This window comes from Patagioenas fasciata, chromosome 9 (genome assembly GCF_037038585.1).
Source record: "Patagioenas fasciata isolate bPatFas1 chromosome 9, bPatFas1.hap1, whole genome shotgun sequence".
NCBI classification, from domain to species: domain Eukaryota; kingdom Metazoa; phylum Chordata; class Aves; order Columbiformes; family Columbidae; genus Patagioenas; species Patagioenas fasciata.
The window spans coordinates 2990177-3007615 of record NC_092528.1 but is presented as its reverse complement, the minus strand read 5'-3'; the positions used below and the strand labels follow the sequence as shown (position 1 = coordinate 3007615).

General features: G+C 54.4%; 1 protein-coding gene across 1 annotated transcript; it reads right to left on the bottom strand.

Annotated features, from left to right (window-relative positions):
* Positions 1–9330: 9330 nt before the first annotated feature.
* On the bottom strand, positions 9331–10248 carry LOC139828679 (glutamine-rich protein 2-like). The gene is made up of 4 exons (XM_071812825.1): positions 10121–10248; positions 9835–9912; positions 9391–9550; positions 9331–9335 (listed from the first exon to the last, which is right to left on the bottom strand). The coding sequence occupies exons 1-4, from the start codon at positions 10205–10207 to the stop codon at positions 9331–9333; spliced, it is 330 nt and encodes a 109-aa protein (XP_071668926.1). The 5' UTR covers positions 10208–10248.
* Between the last annotated feature and the right edge of the window lie 7191 nt (positions 10249–17439).

Genomic DNA, 17439 nt, shown 5'->3' with positions numbered 1-17439 from the left:
GCAGCTCTGTGACAGGCTGTGTCTCATCTCGGTGTGCTGGATTTGGCTCTTCTGTATGCACACCGGATAAAGAATCCTGGTTTGGGGTAACAGCCGTAGCACCCCAGATGGGACACTGATAAAAGCCTTGCCCGGTCCAGCTCGCTGCGGCGGGGGGGCGGGTGCCGATGGGGCTCCAGCCGCACTGCCCTGTTTGTCAGGAGCCCCAGCGGTGCCTCCGCCTGGCTGAGCAGTGAGCGGTTCAAAGGCGCAATGCAAACACCGAGATGTTGTCTTGAATAACTGTAACTGTGATCTGTTCGCATATTTGAACTCGGTATTTGGTTTGTGTGTCTGAGCTCAGTATTTTAGTTTGTATATTTATATTTGGTACCAAAAGAATTTGTTTGGGGAGGTAATTACAAAATGAGAACCGGTTCCATTACTAAAGTACCACCTTGCTCCCCCTTCAGATGCATCTGTACACATGCGAGAGAATTAGTGGGGGAAGTGATGTGAATGTGAAATTCTGGGTGAGCTGTACTGCAGACTGGTTTGGATCTAAAATTCATGTAAGGGATTGACACTTGATATGCTGTTTATTGACACCTGTAAGAAATTACAAAAGGTAGGAGCTGAGGGACGTAACTATTGCTCAGTTAATTGGAAGTGCATATAAAGTTTATAGTCGCAGGAATTAAATGGAGAGAGAAAAAGGGCAAGAGGAGCCCAAGCCTACGCTGTGAAGTTTGAACATGAAGTTCAGGGCCCGGCAGCTCCCCCTCGATCAGCTGCGGCGAGAAGAAAAGAAGTCAAAAGCTGAGTGCCTGCTAAAGCAGCGGAAAAAGGTGTGGGGGGGAGAGCGGCGGCTGCTGGAGCTGGAGCTCAGCTCCTCTCCTCCGGGCTCGCCGCCCGCGGGGGATGAAGCGGGGGGGCAGTCGCCGCCTGGCCCGTTCCTGCTGGGCTGCTCGCTTGTGTGTAACGCGCACACAGCACCCGGATTTCCCCTTAGACACCCACCTTCTGACCCAGGCTCAGAAGTAGGGATTCGGCCACTAATAGAGAAATTCCTGCAGACAGGGTTAGTAAAGGAATGTGAGTCCAGTTATAACACCCCTGTGTTGCCTGTCCGCAAGCCAGATGGGTCATAATGGGTGGTTCAGGACTTAGGAGCTATAACCGAAAGAACTGAGGACCTCTACCCAGTGGTAGCAGACCCATACACCCTTCTGACAGTATTAACACCTCATTTCACTTGGTTTATCGTTTTACATTTAAAAGATACCTTTTCTTTTGCCTCCCTCTCCATGAAGCCAGCCAGACAATATCTGCATTTGAATGAGAGAACCCTAAAAATAAATGTCAAACCCAGCTCACACGGACGGTGTTGCCACAAGGATTCAAGAATAGCCCGACAGAATTTGCAATCAGCTTGCTAAAGATTTTGAATCCTGGGAAGCCCCGTCTCATGAGGGACAGACGCTACAATACGTGGATGGCATTTTAATCGCTACTAGAACCAAGGAGACGTGCATGACCTGGACCCTGTGGACCAGAAACACCTGCAATGGAATAAGGAAGGCACATGAGCCTTTAAAAACTTAAAAAGGCTTTGATGTCAGCCCCTGCTCTAGGACTCCCACATGCGAGTAAACCATTTTCCCTGTTCTCTCACAAGAAACGGGAAATACCCTTGGGTACATTGGCACAGGATCTTGGCCCGGATCGACAAGCAGTGGCCTATTTCTCCAGACACTTAGACGCAACTGCAAAGGGGTGGCCTGGATGCCCGCGGGCAGGTGCTGCAGTGGTACTGAATATACAGGAGGTCCAGAGATTTGCCATGGGTCAGAAGATGACTGTGCTCGTATCCCCCCAGCGTCTAACAAGATGGTGTAGAAATTATCGACACTAACATTGTCAACCCAGCTTCTTCCCTCAGTGGTAACTTTGGAGAACCAGTTCATCGTGACTGCCTGGAGACCACCAAAGCAACACCATCCAATCGACCAGATCTAAAAGACATTCCTACTGAAAACGCTGAAAAGTGGTTTATGGACGGAAGCAGCCAGCCCTGAGGTGATCTGGACCTTTGCCAAAAATCCCTTCGCACAAAAGGCAGAGATAATTGCCCTTACTCTGCTCTGGAACTAGCTCAAGGTAAAACTGTTAGCATCTATACTGACTCCAAGGATGCTTTCAGGGCTGTGCATGTGCACAGAGCAATTTGGAAAGAAAAGGGACTTTTGAACTCTCGACGCAAACAGATCAAGCATGCGGAGGAGATACTGGAACTACTGAAGCAGTTCAACTTCCTAAGAAAACGGCAATCACGCACATTAAGGCGCACCAGAAAGTGAGCTCGGAATCGGAAAAGGCTGGCGGACAGAGAGGCAAACCAAACGGCTCAGCACAAGGTAAGAACACAAAGTGCTCTCGTCCTTGGCGGGCAGGTCTCTTTAACAGGTAAGCCAGAGTGTACTAAAGAGAATCGAAACTCATCGTAGATTTAGAAGAATCACATCATAAGGAAGGGTGGGTTCACACCCCCCAGGGAAAACTTACCATCCCCTCTCACCTGGTTTGGCCTTTAGGAAGGGAAGAACAGAAGAAGGGGCCTTGGGGACTAGAACCACTACTCAAACATTTGATTAGGGAGACAGGAGCTAGAGATTTGTCTGTCACTGTGGAAGAGGTGACAGCGGTGTGATCTTTGCCTCCAGACTAATCCCAAAAATATGCCCAAGCTAGAAATGGGTCAAATGGGGAAAGGGAATGGGCCTGGACCACAATGGCAAACTGATTGTTCAGAACTCCCAGGAAAAGGGGGGTACCGATATTTGTTGGTATTAACTGATGTTTTTTCAGGTTGGCCAGAAGCGTTCCCTACCAGGACAGCAAAAGCTTAGGAGGTGACTACAACATTGATACACAAAATAATACCAAGGCTTGGAGGCCCAGCTGTTAGATCCTCTGATTGAGGGCCACATTTTACTGACGAGTATGTGAAGTCTTTTGCAGAAAACTTTGAAACCATAATAGGAAGGTCCATTTCAAGACCCCCTGACTGCTACCAATATCGGAGAACAGAATGCCTGGATTCGCCACTCTAGAGTGAAGAAAGCCTGCGAAACACCACGGAGGGTAACCCGGGCGCAACCTGGAAAACTCTGTTTTTCACAGTCACCTTTTGGTCCTTCTGGGGGACCAGCCTGGGTGGTGCTTCCCGCATTGGGAAGAAGAAACCCAAAAGAACAAACAAGTAGAATTTTTGGTAGATATGGGGGCAACACTAATGGAAACCTGGATAGAAGAAACTTCAACCCCATGATGGGAGGGGCCTTTTTCTTGTTTTGTTAACTACAGAACCAGCTGTTTGGAGGGCAGAGAAAAGATGGACACACGTCTCTCAAGCTAAAGGACCCCTGACGGAAGAAAGAACCTTGAAAGTATCTCAAGAACCGGGCGAACTGAAATTGAAGTTGACTCGGGGTTGTAAATGGACTGTGGTATAAGCATATCCACAAAGGGAACTTACCAACAGGATTGTGTAAGAAATGTCTAAGAATAGAAGATCAGGAAACCAGAGCTCGGTTGAGGATTCCAGTTGCCACTGGAAGAATAGAAAAAAAATAGCCAAGAATGGTGAGAGGTATTTACTGAAGGGGTGAATGGGAATTTAGAGAGTCCGCCAGTGATGAAAAGAATAGAGTGCAGACAGAGAAATCAAATTCCGTGTTGCTCCTGTTGTTCCTAGGAAGTGAAGGCCAAGAGTTGGGAAACGATAATCGCCACGCTAACGACAAAAACAGGAAAGGCGGGGACACGGCCCTCGCTGCCGAGAAGACGACGAACTCAGCTGCCGGCTGCAACCTGCTCGGCCAGAGAGCGTGGAAACCTGGACCTGATCCTCTTGCCAGGAGCGGTGACTTATTCTTCCCAACTTAGCCTGGCTAATCCCTGTACCAAGTGCTACGAGCGTGTGAGAATAGGAAGACTAACCCAGTATGTTCTACATTATCACACTCGTATTAATTCTGGATGTTATGATAGAACAAAATTGGAGAAGTGTGAAATCCAAGGGCAGAAATTATGGGTAGCAACTAACCTAGAGAAAGGTGGACTCGCTGTAGGCTCTGCCTCCTGCCCTAGGGGAGAACAGAGCATCTGTTTCACACAAGCTGGTAGGAGGGGCTATTCAGATGGAGGGGGAGTGCAAGACAAAACTTGAAACAGAGAGGAGTTTAATAAATGCCCCATAGGAGGAATGCAAACTTGGAAAGATGGTGAATGGCCTGCACAAAGAATATCTGAATACTATGATCCAGCCACATGGGCCCAAGATGGAAACTGGGGATCCCGTACCCCTATATATATGCTAAACCAAATCATTCAGTTGCAAGCAGTGGTTGAAATAATAAGCAACCAGACGGCTGAGGCACCGAATCTCATAGCGAGACAATTGTCTCAGACCAGAGCTGCAGTGTACCAAAATCAGGGAGCGTGAGATTGGCTTTTAGCTGAAGAGAGGGGGGCGTCTGTGGGAAACTGAATACTTCGGAGTGTTGTTTGGAAAGAGATAACGATGGGGAAGCCATAATGAAAATAGCAGAGGAGATAAAACGCGTTGCACATGTACCAGTACAGAAGTGGAATTCTATACTTACTAGCCATTGGTGGGGTAACTTATTTGGGGGAGCCTGGTGGAAGAAAATAGGCTTCATGATAGTATGTGCATTTCTGGGTTTACTGTTTGTGCCACGTATGACCCCGTGCTTTGTTCGGTTAATACATTCAGTAGTCCAAGCCATGCAAATCTCAGGCACGCCTATAGATCCTGAAATGGCAGCAAAAGGAACGGGGTATAAACTAATGATTTTAAAAGATAACACCAAACTGGACCTGGCCATCGCACTGGGAAGAAGAAACCCAAAAAGAAAGCACTAGGAAGTGCAGTGAGCGGGGTCACCACGCCAAAGAGCGCGAGCTCCCGCTGCAGCCCAACAGATGCCATTGCTGCCGGGGCACCAGCCACCCGGTCATCAGCTGCCCCAGAAGAGCAACACGAATGTTTTGTTCAACACGAGAATTTGTTTGTTCTTTGAGGGAGAAAGATAAGTCTTCTCCTGTCGAAGCAGCCTTCTTACTTGTGGTCCGAGAAAAGGTTAAATAGGGAATCATCATGTTAGTACAAAAATTTACTAACCTTCCCGAAAAGGGGGGAACTGACAGAGGGAACTAACTAACTAACTAACCCATTATGTTAAGAAAAAACAGAACCTCGTCGAATGCCAAGGTAAGAGGTTTTACTGCACCTAGATGTAAACTTGAGAAGACGAGATAACGAAGATTTACAGCAAAAGGGGGAACCAGTCTGATTTCAATCGACTTGGCAGCTTGGGTTCCAGTCCACTCAACATAATGAGCCAAAGGTAAAGAGGTCACTGTGACGAGGCTGAAGGAGCCTTCATCCAAAGACCCCTCCTCAAGACCACCAGATGGCACTGCGCAGGTGCAACAGGGAGGGGTCAAGGAGCAGACTATGGAAATGATCACCTGGGACTCATTTTAAGAAGCAGCGGGAAAGGTTATGAATATGTAGAGGCGTTCCTGGGGTCATTATGAATACGTAACACCTTACTGTATTTAAACACACCTCATATTGTTACAAGTTGCGCATGAACGGTGGAACGATCCCCCTTGCGCCCGACGTCGAAATGAACATACCTGCTTTATAACCTTGTGAGTTGGGAAGTTTTATGACTTTACAGGTTGTAAACTTGTTTCCGCTCACCATCACGGCCAGAGAGTACTGCAGCCCCGGCGCAGCTCTGAAGCGAGAAACAACAGATGAAGAAGGCAACCCCAGCTCCTGCAGCATCCTTTTCTTACTCCTGCAGCATCCTTTTCTTACTCCTGCAGTGATTACCGGCCCTTAAGGGGTGGGGAGGAGGAGGAGATCCCTTCGGTACCTGCAGTCTGCTGGTTCACTGCTGGGGCGCAGTGCTAGGGGCGGGCAATATGAAAATAAACCGGAGCAGCAGCGCTCCTGGGGCGGGGGGTGTTCCCTGCAGAGCATCCCCCCGGGAGCCGGGCCTCGGCTCAGCCCGACCCAAACCCGCCCCACGCCCACCCGGCGGAACCTCAGGAACCAGGGGACAAGTGACCCCACGATGGGGGTGGCCGGGCAGAGAACGGGTTCCCTCTGGCTGGGAAAGGGGGGGTTGAGCTGAGGGGGAACGGGAGGTTTGGAAAAGGGGAAGGGGGTTCCCTGGCAGGCAGCGAGGCTGCAGGGGGGGTCCCGTCCCCTCACCCAGCCACGCGAGCTCCGCCAGGGGCTGCAGCGCCGCTCCCCGCGGCCACCGTCCTGTCCGCGTGAGAGACCGCCCCGCCGCCATCTCTAGTGAGGGCACAGCGGCCGCGCTCTCCCCGCCCCGCCACAGACACCTCATCAGCCACCGCCCGAACGGCGCCGGTACCCGAGGAGGAGGACTCGAAGGACGTTAACTCCCCCTCCTCTGCGGGGTGCGCCGCCCGCTTCCCAAGAGCGGCTCCCAGAGCGACCAGCTCCCCTCCTCCCCGGCGGCACGGGGCACGGCCTCAGTGCGGCGGCTTCACTGCCTGCGCCAAAGATGGCGGCGCGACGGGAGCGGGAAAGCGTGAGGCGCTGCAGGCGTCAGGCCCGGCCCAGGAGCCCCCAGCCGCTCCTGCTCTCACGCACCCCACCCCGTTTGCTTTACATTTGTGTATCGTATATAAATGCAGGGACAAGGAGCAGCGGCACGGAGCAGGCTGCTGGGTACGAGGTGTTCCCTCAGCACACACACCCACACCCCCCCGTCCCAGGCCGGGCCGCTCCGCACGAAAGGGAAGGTGAGGGAAAAACAAAAACTAAAGGCACAGAGGCGTCCTGGCTGAAGCTGAGCTGTGCTCATCTACCCTTTGAATGACAATTCCAAAGGCACATCCCCACTCACGAAAGCTGGCGGCTCCGCAGGGTCCCCAGCAGACACAACCACCGGCCGGCGGGGCGGGGGGGGCTCTGCCCGGGGAGCTCCCGCAGGGTCCGCAGTCTGAGGACAACGCTCCGCCCGCAGCCCCGCACCGAAACCGCCGGAAGGTCCCACAGCCTCCATGTCAAGCCCAAGGGAATCCGAGCTGGGCCCGTATACGGTCAGTGCTCCAGAAGCTTCCCTGCTCCCAGGCGTTTCACTAAACGAGGGCCCCGTCTGTCAGCCGAGGGCTGTGGGCGTGACCAGAGCGCCCATCAACCGGAAGTGCTGGGCGCTTTCCTGCGGCTGCAAAGTGCTGCGACATGGGGCTGTGGGCCCCCCGGGGCGGGGCGCGGAGCTGCTGCGTCCCCCCAGTTCTGGGTCCCCCGACCCAGAGCAAAGCGCTCCCCTCCTCCGGCTGCCGACAGTCAGCCCGGCTTCTTGCACAGCCCCCTGGTTACCCCCTCACCCCGTCCCCCCAGTTAGTCCCAGGGGGTGTTTCTGAAGCCCGTGGACACCTCAGCCCCACCCCGGGTGCAGGATGGGCCTTTGCTGGCTCTGCCCTGGTGCCCACCGGTTTGCTGCCAGTGCTCCCTCTGGGGGGGCCCTGGGTACCACCGGATCCACCTGGGCACCCCCAAAGTGCCTTTTTAGCGCTTATTTTTCTCCTGAAAAGCAAACACAGTGGGGCTTTCTGCCATCCTGCCCCAGGGACCCCCACTCAGACCACAGCGGCGCGTGGTTGCCCATCGCCATTTATTGCAGCCGCTGCCTGCTCAGCGCCCGGGGCGGTGGGACCAGGGCCGGGACCCCTGTCCTGCCCGGCTGTCAGGGAGTGATTCACTGCAGGGGGGCTGGATGGGCGGCAGCAGACTCGGTGCCAGGGTGAAGCGCCTGGGAGACGGGACTGGTTGGTGCAGCAGCACGGCCGAGAGCAGCGAGGAGGGGGTGCCTGGGGGCGAGGGGCAGGGTCAGCCACAGACACCCACAAACAGGGTCCTTCCCCCACCCTGAAGCACGCAGGCTGTTGTCCCACACTGCCAGAACCACCCCCCATGTCCCCCAGCTCCCTCCAGCTCCACCACGAGGAGCGGCTGCCCCAGCAGCCCGTGCTGCCCCCACATCCCAGCCCAGACCCCAGACCCCCGTCCCGCCCTGCCCAGCTGCGGGCACAGACCCGTCCCCACAGACAGCAGGGTGTCCTCTGCCCCCCGGTGCCCTGACAGGGCCATACCTGGCCGGCTCCTCGAGGTCGTGGTGTCTGGGGTGGCCCTTGGCGTTGTGGGCAGCTGAGAGCCCCCCATCATGGAGAGCTGCTCGTCCTGCCGGTTCCCATCAGTGCCGTCCCGGCCCGACAGCTGCATCGCGTCCTTCTGGGAAGGGGAGAGCGTGTGACCCAAACACGGGGCCCCGTTCCGCATCCCCCAGCAACCCTCCCCCAGCCAGCTCTCCCTGGGGAAACTGAGGCACGGATGGATCCCCCCGCAGGCTCAGCATCCCCCTCCCCACCTCCGTCATCCCTACCTTGTTGGGGCTGCGGGCGCCGGATGGGGACGGCCGTGGGGTGCTGGGCGGTTGGGGCTGGAAGCGCGGGGGCGTGAGGGTGTGTGGGCCCCCGCAGCTCCGCGGAACAGTGGGGTACCTGCACTCGCCCGTCCGCTCCCTGTGGGACAGGACACGGGGTGCTCAGTGCCCGGCAGGTGGCACCCCATGTGTCACTCGACGCCAGGGAGGGGGCGGGGGCAGTTACTCACGGTCCAGGCGCCAGCGTGTGGAGGGGCCGGTCGCAGGACAGGCAATGGAAACCAGGCAGCAGCTGCCTGGAGAGGGGAGAAAAGGGCTGGGGAGCTCCTGGGGGGCACAGCCCCACCTGCACACCGTCCCCTGCCACAAAAAGCCTCTGCACCCACCCCCCAAGATTGGTTCGGGAGGGCTCCTCCCACACGTGCCCCCTCATTGTGCCCCCTCCATCGCTGGGAAGCTGCAGCTGGCAGGAGCACAAGGCACAGCCACTTGCTCAGCATCCCCAGGGGTGCTGCCCACACGGCTCCCACGCCAGGGTACCACAGCGGCACGAGCTGGGACAGCCAGCAGGAACAGGGCCGGCACTGCCAAAGGCACCGCTGTCCCCATCGCACTCACTTCCTAATCCCAGCGGCATCGTCACGCTCTGGCTGCAGCGCCTTCTGGAACTGCCCGCTGAGGCTCTTCCACTGCTCCTCCTGCTGCTCCCGGAACGCCCCCAGCTCCCAGCGGTCCAGCTGTGGACGGGTGACACCCTCAGCCATCTACCCCGGGATGGGACATGGCGGTCCCCAGGGGGACAGCCCGGAGGGGGCACCCTCGCAAGGATGCTGCCTCAGGCTGCCAGGCCCCCGAGGTGCCAGTTCTGCGTGGAGGGGACGAGCCCTCACCTTGCAGTCCATCTGTCTCTGCAGCTCTTTCTGGAACCGGTGCCAGCCCTCCTCCTGGCCCGTCACCCGGCTCGTCACCTCCTCCATCGCCTTGTTCAGCCGCTCCTCGCACGCCTCAAACTGGCTGCGACTGACTTTGTCAGCCAGGGCGGCTTTGTCTGCTTTCTAGCAACGGGGAAAGGCGGGAGAGTGGTGGGGACAGGATGGAGGGACAACGCGAGAGGGAGAAGTGGCTACGTGGCCCTGTTCACCCCATCACCCCCGTGGGGTTGGTCCCACCAGCCAAAGGCACTCGGGGTCACAGAGGGACGTGGCAAGGGACCCGCAGCCGGGCTGGAAATCCTCCCTCCCCCTGGCTGGTTCTGCCAGCCGGCACCCAAGGGACAAGGGGCGTTTGTCACCCTGCCCGGGACACCCTTGGCTGGCACCAGGGCCCCTCGAGCCCCTACCTCATCGATTCCCAGCACCAGCAGCTGCTCCTTGTCTGCTTTCTGCTTCTTGAGCCTCTCCAGGGCCTGGGACAGAGCCTCCCAAGGCAGACAGCAGCCCGTGATGCCACGGCAGGGTCGGAGCTGCCCCCCGGCCAGCCGAGCACCCCCTGCCTCCCCTCCCCAGCCCATCAGAAACCTCCAGGAAAGGCATCGGGAAGCTGTGCAGGGCTGCGAGCAGGGTGGCAGGGGGACAGATCCCTTGGGGTCCCAGCCTGGGCTCTGCCTGCGGGTTACAGCCACCCACCTTGATGTCCTTCTGCTCCTGCTGGCCATCCTGCTGGAGGTTTGCAAGGGCCGAGCTGAACTTCTCATAGTCCTTTTGGAGCTGCATGATGCTGGCCTGGAGGCACTTGAGCTGCTCGTCCTGCTGCAGGGACTAAGAGGACAAGGCGGTGCTGAGCCAGGGGGTTGCTGCCCCGTGGGGACAGACCCAGGGTATTTTGGCTGGTGGCCGCGGGCTCTCAGTGCAAGCAGGACATTTGCTCCGAGGCTTTAACTCCCTTCCACGCTGCTGACTCCCACAAGCCAATTAGGGGGGCAGCGAGGGGCTCCCCCACGTTACAGCAAAGCAGAAATGTTGCTTTTTCCATGCGAGACACGGAACCTGATGTTAGCAATCAGGACACACAACCACGGACGTAGTTATATGCGGTGCTTTATTTCAGCGCTGGGAAACCAGGGGTTCGCACCCAAAGCTGGCTTCAAACAGCTGATTCAGACCATACCTTATTATACAACTTAGTCACATACTGTCGAGGGTTAAGACTGCGGGGTGACAATCAAACCCTGGCAGATGTATTGTTAACCTCCTCTCCCCCCCACTTCCCCCTTCTGCCCCTCCCTCTCCCCCCTTCCCACTCAGGGCAGGCGATCAAGAGGGAAAGAAGGACAGAGAGAAGAGAGCTGGAAAAGTTAAAGATGTTTTACTAATGCTACTGATAAGAATAGAGAAAAAAATACAAATATACAAAACCAATCTTGTAAGTCTCAGCAACTGCAGAGCCAGCACCCAAAGTCCTGGATTAGGCTCTGTAGCCAACCGGAGCTGGATTCAGTCTGTCACTGGCCTCAGTTCGCAGGGACGACCAGCAAGGTCCTCTCCTGATGTCGGCCATGAGCAGAAGGGAAGGAAAAAGGGAAAAAGGGGCGAGATCCTCGTGATCTCCCACTTTTATATGAAGTATTCACGTGAACGGAATGTTATTCACCGTTGGTCAGTCTCTCAGTCATCAGTTTTCTCATTGCCCCCCTCGCGAGATGTCCATCCGTGCTTATCAATAAGTTTGCATTCCCTTGCTGGGTTTAACCAAAACATCTGTTGGGTTCTCCAGGAAAATGCAGCTGACATGAAGCTTGAGCTGACAGGCAAATTCACTAAAAGAGAAACTTGTTTTTAACAAAACCAGGACATTCCACCCCTTATAATATGACATTCACTGAATACATAAACCTTATCAATACAATCTATCAACACAATCTACTTAATCACTACTACTATATATATATATATACATATGTACATATATACACAGGAGTAATTAATCAGTGGACCATCCTTTGAAAAGTTCATTTAGTTCATTTTGTCACAACAGTCTCCCAGGGCAGGGAAAATGGTCCAAGTGCATCTCATGACCCCTGTTGGTGGGTTAAGGACACCAACTTCGAAGAAGGTGTCGGGCGCCACTCGAAGAAGCCAGCGCTGGTTTCATCACCATTGTCTTGATCTGAAAGACACTTATTAAACACTGTTAGTGCGGTAATTCACATCATACAGTTCAGCATTGCATATTTTCACCTAAAATCCAATCCCCTTGAGGTGCACACCGAACTTCTCCATCCTTAAGCATCACCCACCAGGTGCTGCCAGGTCCCTGGGCAAAAACAATCCCACGAATAGGTTTGCCTGTGCCTGAGGCAGGAGGAACCCAGACTGCCTTTCCTAACATATTTTCCATGTGTACTACAGGGACTTTATCTCCTTCTACAGTCCATAGAATTTCTGATTGGGCAGGCCCGGCTCCATTGGTTGATCCCCTGGTGTTGACCAACCAAGTGGCTTTTGCTAAATGTGAATCCCAGTTTTTAAAGGTTCCGCCACCAAGTGCCTTTAGTGTAGTTTTTAACAAACCATTGTACCTTTCAATTTTCCCAGAGGCTGGTGCATGATATGGAATATGATATACCCACTCAATACCATGTTCTTTGGCCCAATTGTCTATAATACTGGTTTTGAAATGAGTACCATTGTCTGATTCAATTCTTTCTGGCGTACCGTGCCGCCAAAGGACTTGCTTCTCAAGGCCCAAGATGGTATTTCGGGCTGTAACATGAGGTACGGCAGATGTTTCCAACCATCCAGTGGTTGCTTCCACCATTGTAAGTACATAGCGCTTACCTTGACGTGTTTGTGGAAGTGTAATATAATCAATCTGCCAAGCTTCTCCATACTTATACTTTAACCATCGCCCCCCATACCATACAGGTTTTAACCGTTTTGCTTGTTTGATTTCGGCGCAAGTTTCACATTCATGAATAACCTGTGAAATAGTGCCCATAGTTAAATCCACCCCTTGATCACGAGCCCATTTGTATGTTGCATCTCTACCTTGATGCCCTGAAGCATCATGGGCCCACCGAGCTAGGAAAAGTTCACCTTTATGTTGCCAGCCCAAGTCCACCTCAGCTACTTTAATCTTAGCAGCTTGATCCGCTTGTTGGTTGTTTCGATGTTCCTCGGTGGCTTGACTTTTAGGCACATGAGCATCTACATGACCAACTTCCCCAGGCAGGCTCTCCAGCCGAGCAGCAATGTCTTGCCACAGCGTGGTTCCCAATGGTTTCACCTCTGCGCTGCCAGTTACTTTTCTTCCATTGCCGTAGCCACCCCCACAAGGCATTTGCTACCATCCATGAGTCAGTATAGAGACAAAGCATTGGCCACTTCTCTCGTTCAGCAATGTCCAAAGCCAGCTGGATGGCTTTCACTGCTGCAAACTGACTGGATTCACCTTGTCCTTCAGTGGCTTCTGTAACTTGTCGTGTGGGACTCCACACAGCAGCTTTCACCTTTGATGTTTTCCTACAGACGACAGGATCCACCTGTGAACAGTGCATACTGCTTATCAGTCTCTGAAAGCGTATTATATGGTGGTGCTTCTTCAGCACGTTTTACTTCCTCCTCATCTGGAGACATCCCAAAGTCTTTACTTTCTGGCCAGTCTGTAATCACTTCTAATATCCCTGGACGGTTGGGACTTCCAATTCGAGCTCATTGCGTGATCAGTGCAATCCATTTACTCCATGTAACTTCGGTGCCATGATGTGGAGAGGGAACCGTCCCTTTGAACACCCAGCTCAGCACCGGCAGTCGAGGTGCAGGAGGAGCTGTGCTTCAGTGCCCATCACTTCTGAAGCAGCTCGAACTCCTTCATATGCTGCCAGTATCTCCTTTTCAGTTGCAGTACAGTTGGCCTCAGATCCTTTGTATCCTCGACTCCAAAAACCTAGGGGTCGACCTCGGGTTTCTCCTGGTGCTTTCTGCCAGAGGCTCCAGGTAAGTCCATTATCTCCGGCTGCGGTGTAGAGCACATTTTTAACATCTAGTCCAGTTCGGACTGGTCCAAGGGCCACTGCATGAGTTATCTCACGCTTCATTTGTTCAAAGGCTTGTCGTTATTCAGGGCCCCACTCAAATTGGTTCTTTTTTACGAGTCACTCGATAGAGAGGGCTCACAATGTGGCTGTAGTCAGGAATGTGCATTCTCCAAAAACCTACAACGCCCAAGAAAGTCTGTGTCTCCTTTTTATTAGTAGGTGGAGACATTGCTGTAGTTTTGTTGATCACATCCATTGGGATCTGACCACGGCCATCTTGCCATTTTATTCCTAAAAACTGGATCTCCTGTGCAGGTCCCTTGACCTTGCTTCGTTTTATGGCAAAAGCGGCATCCAAAAGAATCTGAATTATTCTCTCACCTTTTTTGAAGACTTCTTTCGCTGTGTCGCCCCATACGATGATATCATCAATATATTGCAAGTGTTCTGGAGCTTCACCTTGCTCCAGCGTGGTCTGGATCAGCCCATGGCAGACGGTAGCACTGTGGTCCCTAGGGTCATTGGTTGGGTCATAGAGTCACTGATTGGGTGATGGGGTCATTAGTTGAATAATGGGGTCATTGGTTGAATGATGGGGTCATTGGTTGGGTCATGGGGTCACTGATTGTGTGATGGGGTCATTGGTTGAATGATGGGGTCATTGGTTGGGTCATGGGGTCACTGATTGGGTGATGGGGTCATTGGTTGAATGATGGGGTCATTGGTTGGGTCATGGGGTCACTGATTGGGTGATGGGGTCATTGGTTGAATGATGGGGTCATTGGTTGGGTCATGGGGTCACTGATTGGGTGATGGGGTCACTGGTTGGGTTCAGGATTGGTTGGTTGGATGATGATGATGGTTGGATGATGATGGTGGTTGGATGATGATGGTGGTTGGATGATGATGGTGGTCTATGCCAAGGATGCACGGAGCATCTGGGCCAGTCCCAAGGGGATGCTTTTGGATCTTGGGGTGCAGGGGTTTGTCTGAAGGTTCGGGAGACAGACTTTTGGGTGCAGGGATTTGGGCACCAAGAGTTCTGGGGTGCAGCATTTGGGTCTGCAGGGTTCAGGTGTTCAGGACCTGGGGGTGCAGGACTTATGGGTTGGAGGATTTGAGGGTGCAGGGATTTGGGGTGAGGGATTTCAGGGCGCCAATCATGGGGGGGAAGGATCTGGGGTACAGGTTTTGGGGGTGCAGGGTTAAGGGGTTTAGGATTTTGGGGTGCACAGTTTAGGGTGCACGTTCTGGGCATGTATGATTTGAGAGTGCAGGGCTTTGGGGTACAGGATTTGGGGTGCAGGGTTTTGGGGTCAGGATCTGGGGGTGCAGGGTGTTGGGGAGAAGGATTTGGGGGTGCAGCATTTTGAAGTGCAGGGTTTGGAGGACGGAGGTTTTGGGGGTGCAAGATTTGGTGGTGCAGGTTTTGGGGGTGCAGTGTTAAGGGGGTGGAGGTTTAGGGGTGCAGGATTTGGGGGTTCAGGATTTGGGGGTGCACTGTTTGGGGGTGCAGGGTTTAGAAGTCAGGTCTCAGAGTGCAGAGTTTGGGGTGCAGGGGCTTGGGGGGAAATTTAAGGTTGCAGAGTGTGGGGTGCACAGGACTGGGGCACAGGATTTGGGGGTGCGGGGTTTCAGGGTTCAGGATTTGAAAGTGTGGAGTTTTGGGGTGCAGGGGATGGGGCTGTAGGGCTGGGGTTGCAGGCTTTGGGGGGAAGAATATTGGGGTGCATGGTTTAGGGGCAAAGGGGCTTGGGGGGAACGATTTGGGGCTGCAGGGTTTGAAGTGCAGGGTTTAAGGGGGCAGGGTTTGAAGTGCAAGGTTTGGTGGTTTGGGATTCTGGGGTGCTGGGATTTGAGGTGAAGGATTTGGGGGTGCAGGATTTGGGGGTGCAGGATCTGGGGGGACAGGATCTGGGGGGACAGGGTTTTGGGGTGCAGGGTTTGAGGGTGCAGGGTTTCGGGGTGCAGGGTTCCCGTGTTCAGGGACTGTGGCTGCCAGGTTCGGGGGCACAATTTGCAGGTGCAGGGTTTGAAGGTTCAGGACTTGAGGCTGCAGGATGTGGGGGTTCAAGGTTTGGGGTGCAGGGTTTGGGGGTGGATGATTAGGGGGTGCAGACTTTGGAATTCAGGATCTTGGGGTGCAGGGGTCTGCACTGAAGGGTTTGGTAGAGTTGGATATAGGGGTGCAGGACTTTAGGGTGAGGTTTGGGGGTGCAGGGTTCATGTGTTCAGGAAATGGAGGTGTAGGGTTTTGGGGTGCAGGGTTGGGGAAATTTTGGGGTACAGGATTTGGGGTGTAGGGTTTGGAGGTGGAAGAATTCGGGGCTGCAGGTTTGGGGACGCAGGATCTGAGGGTGCAGCGTTTGGGGTGCAGAGTTAGGGGCTGCAGGATCTGGGGTGCAGGGTTTGGGGGGCACTGTTTTGGGGGGAAGGATTTGGGGGATGCAGGGTTTAAGGGTTTAGGATTTGGAGGTGTCGAATTTTGGGGTGCAGGCGGTGCAGGGTCTGGGGTTGCAGGATTTGGGGAGAATGGTTTGGGGTGCTGGGGTTTTGGGGGTGCAAGATTTAAGGGTGCAGTGTTTGGGGTTTGGGACATGGGGCTGGAGGATTTGGGGGTGCAGGATTTGGGGTGCAGTGTTTGGGGGTTGCTGCTTTTGGAGATTCGGGATGTGGAGGTCAAGGATTTGGGGGTACAAGGGCTGGTTGCAGGATTTGGGGTACAGGGTTTGGTTGCAGGATTTGGGGTGCAGGGTTTGAAGTGCAGGGCTAAAGGGGGCAGGATTTGGAGGTGCAAGATTTGGTGCTCTGGGTACTGGGGTGCAGGGTTTTGGGGTGCGGGATTTGGGGATGAGGATGCGGGGTCGAGGATTTGAGCGTGCGTGCTGTTGGGGTACAGAGTTTCAGGGACAGATCTGGGGGTGCAGGGTTTGTGGGGCAGGATTCAGGGCTGTAGGCTTTGGGGGTGTAGGTTTTGGGGAGGATTTGGGGTGCAGGGTTGAAGGGTTTAGGATCTGGAGGTGCAGAGATTTGGGGTGCAGGGTGTCGGGTGCAGGATCTGGGTGAGCAGGCTGTTGGGGTACAGAACCTTGTAGTTCAGCGTTTAGAGGCAGGATTTGGGGGTGCAGGGCTTTGGGGTGAGGGGTTGGGGGTGCAGGGTTCAGGTGTTCAGCACCTGGGGGTGCAGGACTTGGGGGTTGGAGGATTTGGGGGTGCAGGGATTTAGGGGTGCAGGGCTTTGGGGTGAAACTTGTGGGGTGCAAGGTTTTGGGGTGCAGAGTTTTGGGGGAGCAGGGTTTCAGGGTGCAAGGTTCAGTGGTGCAGGGTTTTGGGGGTGCAGGGTTTAGCGCCAGAATTGGGGGTGCAGGGTTTGGGATTGCAGGGTGTTGGGGGAAGGATCTGGGGGTACAAGATTGGGGGTAGCAGGCTTTTGGGGAGCAGGGTTTCGGGGTCAGGCTTTAGGGGGACATGGTTGGGGGGCAGGGTTGAGAGGGATGACCTGGGGGTGCAGGGTTTAGGGCAGCAAGGTCTTGGGCTGAAGGGTTGAGTAGGACAGGATTTGGGGGTGCAGGTTTTTAGGGTGCAAGTTGGCACCAGGATTTGGGGTACAGGGGTTTGGGGGTGCAGGGTTTCTGTGTGCAGGGTGTGGGATTGCAGGATTTGGGGTGCAGTGTTTGGAAGTGGGGGATCTGGAGAGTCAGGATTTGGGGGTGCAGTGTTTGGGGGTGAATGGTTTGGGTGTGCACAGTTTGAGGGTGCACATGTTTTGGGGTGCATGATTTGAGAGTGCAGGGCTTTGGGATGCAGGATCTGGGGGTGCAGGGTTTGGGGGTGCAGGGTTTGGCATTGCAGGATTTGAGGATGCAGGGTTTGGGGTCTGCAGGGTTGGAGGGTTCGGGACATTGGGTTGGAGGATTTGGGGGTGCAGGACCTGGGAGGGAAGGATCTTGGGGTGTAGGGTTTGGTTGT

Coding starts and splice junctions, on each gene's coding strand:
- LOC139828679 (XM_071812825.1), bottom strand. CDS start 10,207: ATGCAGCTCCAAAAGGACTATGAGAAGTTCAGCTCGGCCCTTGCAAAC. Junction 9,913..10,120: donor AGGAGCAGAAGGACATCAAG/GTGGGTGGCTGT, acceptor CTGCCTTGGGAG/GCTCTGTCCCAGGCCCTGGA. Junction 9,551..9,834: donor TGGTGCTGGGAATCGATGAG/GTAGGGGCTCGA, acceptor CCCCGTTGCTAG/AAAGCAGACAAAGCCGCCCT.